The 8,092-nt window shown below is 29.8% G+C and overlaps 1 protein-coding gene across 1 annotated transcript; it reads right to left on the reverse strand.

The window, feature by feature from the left end:
• Window positions 1-1,466: 1,466 nt before the first annotated feature.
• LOC128286964 (late embryogenesis abundant protein 2-like) lies at window positions 1,467-2,713 on the reverse strand. The gene is made up of 4 exons (XM_053024774.1): window positions 2,511-2,713; window positions 2,310-2,429; window positions 1,959-2,057; window positions 1,467-1,798 (listed from the first exon to the last, which is right to left on the reverse strand). Exons 1-4 carry the CDS (start codon window positions 2,613-2,615, stop codon window positions 1,640-1,642), a joined length of 483 nt encoding a protein of 160 aa, XP_052880734.1. The 5' UTR covers window positions 2,616-2,713; the 3' UTR covers window positions 1,467-1,639.
• Window positions 2,714-8,092: the final 5,379 nt, after the last annotated feature.

The raw sequence follows: 8,092 nt of genomic DNA on the forward strand, positions 1-8,092 counted from the left end.
TTAAAGATGGCTTAAGGACGTTTTCTTTTATTTATGGCAAATTATTAGATGTTTTTCGTACCAAAAAAGGAGGATCATTAAAGGGTGTAAATTTGGCTTTTTTTATTCTCAAGCATCAATGAAACTCAATTACAGTAAATGGTTATGGACTTTTCAATAAAAAATATGTCTAGGTTTAATTTTTGCTACATGGCATCAATGTCAACATGTTAGATTTTGAAATCCAAAAAGAGCACTAATACCCCTATTTTTGGAGGTAAGGTTTAAGAAAACTTAAAACCAAGTTTTAACACTATTTGGTACAATTGGGAATGATTTGAAAGAGGATGGTAGAAAATTTATACATTATGATGAAGTGTATTGAAGATAACTAATTGTTGGAATCTAAGAAATTGATTATTAGTTTGTTTCACAAAACCATTCATAGATCAGAGAAATATTTGATCATTTATAAAAGAATTTTTAAAGTTGCTTAAGAGATAAGTTGAAAGAGGAGAAATTAGAAGATGTTGTTATAAAATGAATTTTAGACAAATAATTATTTTATTAGTTGGTGCATAAGTTTTTCAAAGTACATGTTTTAGCGTTGGATTGGAAATGTGTGAAATCATTTCATTTAACATTAAGGGTGTAAATAGTGCACCTAAGTTAAATGCTTTTTCTTTCTTCTCTATATCTTTGCTTAATAAGAAATAAAAAAAAAAATACTAAAATTTGAGTTGGTGATGATTTTGAGATATTCTTTGATGACAGATGGTACAGGTGAGGGTTTAATATCAACTGGGCTAAAATTAAGTTTATACAATTGGTTGTTTTTAGCATTACGTGTCTACTGTAGAAAATGTTAAAATTGTGATAGTCTATGTGTATAAACAATGTGAGATTGGTGAGAAAAAACTATTAGATGAGAAATTAGACCTTAAATTTCCTGTTTAAGGGCAATGGTGATGGCTAGTTTTGTATGCTTGTGTGAAATTGATTAGTAGTAAAAATGAGATATTAAAAACTTTAAATGTTGTTTGAATAGAGGGGGGAAGAAAATATATACAGGAGGTTTTGCAATTGAACTTAATTTATTTATTTTGTGTTAATAATTGGACTTGAATTTTGAAATTTGAGAAATAGATTTATTAAATTTTTAAAAGAAAAGTATAATGACTAAATTTTAAATTTGTGAAGAATATAAAACTTAATGGCATATTTTATCCTATATATTATATAAATATGAAGATTGTGATTATTAGATGATATATAAATATATTTACGTCTTAACTTATATGGAATAGTGGTTAAAACACTTGTTAGACACAATTCAAATCATATTACTCCCATCCCCACATCTAGTATCATATAAAATATATATTTATATATACAAAATTTTATATTAAATTATTTATTTGAAAATACACTGTATACAATATTTTTTGTCATAGGTGATTGCTGATAAAGTAATACATTTGATGGTGGTATATGGCTAGTAGTAAAGAAAATAGCTTTAAAAAAGAAGAAGATAAATAATTAAAAAACAAAAAATTGAAGGTTTTAGAAATAAGAAACTGAATAAGGTATACAACTAATAATTGGGTAGTTGACCTTAGGGTGAATTTATTTTGCTGTGGTTCAACATTTTAGAAATAAATTATGAGTTCACTTTATTTTCTTTAATGCCTCCTTTGGATTCATCAGCTTTCCCAAGCACAGTTTCTTTAGCCTTTTGAGCAGTTTCTATGGCAGTGTCCCATACCTGTTTTGCTGCATCCGTTGCCTTCTCAGCCATTCCTTTTGCCTTCTCGCTCACCTTCCAATAAATTAGTAGCAAACTCATATATTTGATCACCAATAACGTTCATTAAGTTCATAGTCGCAATGAATATAATAAAATCTACAGTTAAAGTCCTTACCCCAACAGCAGAAAATTCAAGAATTTCAACATGAAATGTATATAAAGAAATAATTACTTGGCTAGCAGCTGAAGTAGTCTTATCTTTCATGTTTTTTGTGGCATCTGCTGCTTGATTAGCTCCTTGTTTTATAGTTTCTTGTGCCTTCTGGTTCACCTACCATTTTTGTTGGTTTCGAAATTAGTAGCAAACAGATACGATAATATAGTCCCTAGCGCAACACATCAACCAAGAGATATAGATAGTAATGGCAATGTGATGTTACGATCATTATTTTGTAATCTCATTTTTTTTAAGCTTTTTAATATTTATTATAATTGATCATGAGGATGAAACCATAATTTAACCCCAATCCCACCAACAAAAATTGGAGACCTTTAATTAATAAGTATAAAAATAATTGATTACTTGGGAAGCAGCAGAAATAGCACTATCTTTCATGTTTTTGGTGGCCTCCTTTGTTTCATTGACTCCTTTTATAGTTTCCTTTGCCGTATCAAATGCTTTAGACTCCTGCTTTGAACTTGCCTACGCCACATGAATATATATGTCAAACAAAAATACTTGCTTAATAGAGCCAACTGAGAACCAACACAAATACAGAATTACATGAATAAATGTTGGAATCGCAGGTGGAAGAACCCTATTCCTAACAACTCTACCACCAGAATTACTTATACAGAAAGGGCTGTTTAGTAGGTTTAACATTGCCATTTTAATTTCTATGAATTTGGCTTTGTGTTCCTCTGAACTGGCTTTTTTATTATATTATTATTATTACTATGAATTTAATGTGAACTTAAGTTAGTGAAAGGAGTAAATAGGAAGGATGATAGTGGCTTTATGATTGGTGTTGTGAGAGTAATTTTGTAGGAGGACCCAGTCTTATAGGATAGATTTGTGGTTTCTGAGTAATGATCTCTCTATTATTCATAAGCCTTTTTTATACTCTATTTTTCATAAACCTAATCAGGGTAAAGTTGGATAACATCTAAATACATGTTGTTGGTTTTAGAAAATAATGAAAAAGATTAAAGTCTATCTTAGCTCAATTGATATAGATATTATTATCAATGCAGGAAGAGGTAGATTCGAGTGTGCTAAAGCGTATTATCCTTCTATTTATAGATTGAGGAAGGACTACGAGTAATTCTAAATATTGTATCAAAAAGAATAAATATGATTAGAACCTATACTTAAAAAAAATATGATTGATTGAAAAATAAAAATAAAAATTAGGACACAAAATATATTTTCATTATACACTAAAGATGATTCTAGGATTTGAGTGTTATAGAATAATGCTCAAAATCGCTTTCATTTTATTCTTAAGAAAAGAAACAGGACATATGAATCATCATAGTCTATGAGTGAGTATTATATTTCATATATCACTGTGTATTTTATTTTTCAATAATTGTCGATTATAATAAAAATCATTCTTTTCAATATAAATGTGTACACTTAAAATAATGAGAAAAAACACCCAAATAAATAAGATATCTATTTTTAAACAAAATTATAAGCTAGAATCAAGTCTCATTCATGCTACATGATCCTTAAAACTCATTAATAACATGTTTTTCATTAAAAGATCAACAACCATTAATTCAATGCTAATATATTCAACAGTCACTTTTGTTTACTTTGACTACCATTTTTGATTTTTTAGATAAGAAAACAACAACTGCACTATCACAAAATTTTTTCAATTGCTTAGAAATAGAATCATAATAAAACTCTTTAACCATACACCATGTTAGGTTGCCTAAAAATAAAAACCGAACTCAACATCTATGGTAGAAGATTTGATTTCCACTTCTCCAATATAGCTTCGCCGGCTAACATAAAAATGTATCTAGATATTGATTTTTATGAAATAACAGACCTAACAAAATCCGAGTCTAAGTAACCAACTATCTCCAATTTACTAGTTTACTTATACATAAGCATGTAATCTTTGGTTCCTTTAAGGTATCTCATCATTATCTTTACAACTCTCCGATGGTCTAAACTTAGATTACTTTAATATCTTTCCTACATTCCAAAAAATGCAGTGCCAGGTCTAGTACAAACGTGAACATACATTAGGCTTCCAATTGCAGAAACATATAGAATGCTTTGCATTTGTTATTTTTAAAGCTCATTTTTCAAATACTGGTTTAGATTCAACCTATTGCCTTTTATAATGGCTACTACTGTAACGCCTCATACCTGATTTGATCGTCTGGTCCGGACTATAGGATATCACAACCCAACTTATGATCTAACCTATACTTTCAATCACATTTATCATTAGTAATAAAAGAATGAAAACAAGACTAAATTTGTTACTGCTACTAAGTAAGTTTAAAACTTTCAAGAATCTATGTCGAAGAATAAACTTTAATTTAATATATAACAATGTCACCAATTAATCTTTAATATTTAAAATAGTCACTTTATTCTAAAATTTGTAATCTGACCATTTAATTTCATTTACAACAAAGACCTTGAGACTCCGCCTCTGGGTTACCCCGTTGTATGCAAGTTACAACTAAGAAACAAATTTGCCGATGTGCAACTAACTCTGGCCTAGTCCCTTCTCGAACTTCCAAAATCTCGTATTTACCTACAATGCATAACAACACTAATAAGTTTTAAAGAACTGAATGAGCTTTCATATCTTACTAACACAATGCTAAAACGATTGCACTTTGTGGCTGAAACTTCTTGACGGTTTTGTCCGTGTTAAGACAATACACCTGTAACACCCCTAACCTATATCCGTCACTGAGACAGGGTTACGGAGCATTACCAGAGTTTTCAAAAAATTTACGTATAATTCGTATCATTACTATTCATTTTCCGATATTAACCATAATGTCCCTAAGATGGACCTTCGAGGCCTAAAATATACATTAGAATCGAGTCGGGACTAAATCGAGAACATAGAAAAAAATTTCGTGTAATTTAAAAATTCTCTTTTGTACAGGGGTCACATGCCGTGTGTGTAGGCCGTGTGGCTCACACGACTAGGGACACACCTGTGTATCCAGGTTGTATAACTTTCTATTTTAAAATTTTAAAGATGCAGGGAACATACGACCAGGCCACATGCCCATGTGCTAGGTCGTGTGTCACACACGGCTGAGACACACGTCCGTGTCTCTACCCGTGTGGATGAAAATAGGCTATTTTATGACAATTAATTCATACCAAAATCAAGTCTTATACATGACAATTAACCACATACAACCAATGTACCCATAGATACCTCAAATGACAATTTATTTTCGTATCAATCTTAAACTCATATTTGCCTAGATACCACTTTCACATGTATGCATATTATATCAAATATGTTAACTAACTTCAATCATCAATATGCCAATACGATTTTTATCAATCAACCATTTCAAACACATACCATGATATAGACTTTTATACATAAACACCAAAACATATTCATCACTAGTCGTTCCAATGACTAGTCATAACCAATCATTTACATGTCATCATTGGCCAAATTAACCTATACATGCCATTATAACTAGAATCAAATAATCCAAAATTACCGATAGAACCAATGAATAGTATGATATATCTTTGACAAGCTTCCAACCTAATTGAGCTTCTAATAATCCCAATACTCATGAAGCTATATTCATCAATTCACAAGGTGAATAAATCCACAACATTACTTATACATATTATCCCAAGCTTAGTAAAATTTTAAATATATTTAATTCTTCCAAGTTTCTTTATTTTCATTTGTATTTTTTTAATTTCTACACTTATTCCAATGCATGACACACAAGTCATAAACATATCATTCAACCATGGTAACAAGCTAGTGCATTTAGCCAAAGTTTTTTTCGACTTAATCACATGATAAGTCGTTTCATAAGAAATTGAATAATTTAAACCTTACCACTCTTTCATGAGCACTAACCTATTTTCACTTAAATACTTACCATTCCAATGCTTCATATAAATAAACATATCACCATTCGACCAACAGCTTGACATTTGGCTAAGTATCAAGCAACAACACTGGTTAGCATACTTGTACACATTACGTATAATTTCAACATTGATAAACTTATTTTCCCGACAGGTTACACTTGAGTTTGTTACTCATCACAACATACAAAATTTCCTCGTATCAACATAATAAAGATAATTACATAGTTACATGTCATAATACATATCATTTTTTTTTCGTTTCTTCATAAACATATATCATTCATTTCATTATATCAATATTTCATGTACCATCATTTCCATGTATTTCAGTATATACCGATAATAATTCATTTCAAACTCCTATTTTCTCATATCAGAACTTTGCCCGTGGATAATTTAAATATCAATGGGTACACTTATTTCAGATCAATATCAATAATAATCATAAGTCTTTCAATATTATTCATATGTCATTTACCAATTTTTGACAAATTGGAGAATGTCTTATGGATTTGAGTACATCGTTTTCTTTATGCCATAGTCCAACTATGGTCTTACACTTGTATTGCCATGACCCAGCCATGGTCTTACTCACGTAGTGCCATATCCCAGATATGGTCTTATCATCTTCATGATGCCATAGCCCAGCTATGGTCTTACACATGCACATATACTGCCATGGTCCAACCATGGTCTTACGTTCACGATGCCATAACCCAGTTATGGCCTTTTCACTGAAATGCTATAGCCCAGCTATGGTCTTACATTTACATACTTTCCATGGTCCAACCACGGTCTTATCCATCAATTCATCACTTATCATTTCATTTGTTACTGAATGATCGTGCTTAATCCAGCGTTCTACTCAATTTGAACATTCAAATTACTTTTCATATACTTTTAATAGTCACAATTCAATGAAAAACACATGAAATAATACATTATATCATTTCTAAGTTAACAAATAATCATAAAAGTTCAACCATATGAACTTACCTGGCTAAATTGCAAAAATACCACGATTTAGGGGCATTTTGGAAATTTCTATTTTCTTCGATTTTTCACTCAATCTTGATCTAAATTAATAATTTCATTCAATTTATTAATTTAGACAATAAAACAATTCATTTCCTTCAATTTGGTCATTTTTGACATTTTTACAAAATTACCCCTAAAGTTTTACTTTATTCAATTTGGCCCCTGAGTATAAAACATGCAAATTAGCCATTTTTAATGTAAACTCAAACTAGTTGAATATTCATATATTTTTCTCATTTTCCTCTCCATTCCACATCCTTAATGTATATATATAATTCCATTATTTACTTATTTGTTCATAGCAAGCTGTCCACTTAAGTCATAGTCACTATATTATTTATATCTTGAGCTAAAGAATAAGATCCGCTTGATATTTTAGAAACTAGACTCAAATATATTTCTACCATAAAAAATTCAAAATTTATAGTTTAGCCAATAAGTACAGTAAAATCTTCAAATTTATCCCTGTTCTGCTGTTTGATAGCTTTGACCTTTCTTCACTAAAAATTAATTATCTCTTACTAAGGGGTTTAGATGATGTTTCTGCTTGTTTCTCTTGAAAACAGACTGAATAAGGATTCAAAAATATAAATTTAAACCCCTAATTATTTTTTTACAATTTTTGATGATTTTCCAAAGTTAGAATAGAGGAACCCGAAATCATTCTGACCTTGTCTCATAAAATTTATTATAACTCATAATTTACAATTCCATTGCTTACACTGTTTCTTTTATGAGAAACTAGACTCAATAAAATTTAATTTTATATTTTATTCAACCTCTAATTCGATTTCTACAATTTTTGGGGATTTTTCAAAGTTAAACTATTGCTGCTATCCAAAACTGTTTTAGTGCAAAATGTTGATTACCAAGTTTATAACACCCTTATTTCCTTTCTCTACAATATTTCCCATCACTTTCTCTTATTTCCCTTCACTAACATATCAAGAACATAGAACTGAACTTTACATAAGAAAACTCTACTTTAACATCATTTCCATTCTTTTTCAATAATATCAAACTTAAAAATACATTGAAATCTTGATGTTCTTTACCTTGTCATATTGATTTCAATCTTTAACTTGATTTTCTTTCTCCTTTAGCTTCTATTTCTTAAATGTAACTTGATATTCTAGCTCCCATGGTCTCTTTATTATTTTTCTCTCTTGGTAACCATGAAAATTATTTTGATTTCTAGGTGAAAA

Source organism: Gossypium arboreum, chromosome 13, assembly GCF_025698485.1.
Source record: "Gossypium arboreum isolate Shixiya-1 chromosome 13, ASM2569848v2, whole genome shotgun sequence".
Classification (NCBI taxonomy): Eukaryota; Viridiplantae; Streptophyta; class Magnoliopsida; order Malvales; family Malvaceae; genus Gossypium; species Gossypium arboreum.

What these genes read in the sequence shown, in the direction of transcription:
- LOC128286964 (XM_053024774.1), bottom strand. Translation starts at nt 2,615, where the DNA reads ATGGCAATGTTAAACCTACTAAACAGCCCTTTCTGTATAAGTAATTCT. An exon ending in CTATTTCTGCTGCTTCCCAA is followed by an intron (nt 2,058 to 2,309) that starts GTAATCAATTAT and finishes CAAAAATGGTAG; the next exon opens with GTGAACCAGAAGGCACAAGA. An exon ending in CTACTTCAGCTGCTAGCCAA is followed by an intron (nt 1,799 to 1,958) that starts GTAATTATTTCT and finishes ATTTATTGGAAG; the next exon opens with GTGAGCGAGAAGGCAAAAGG.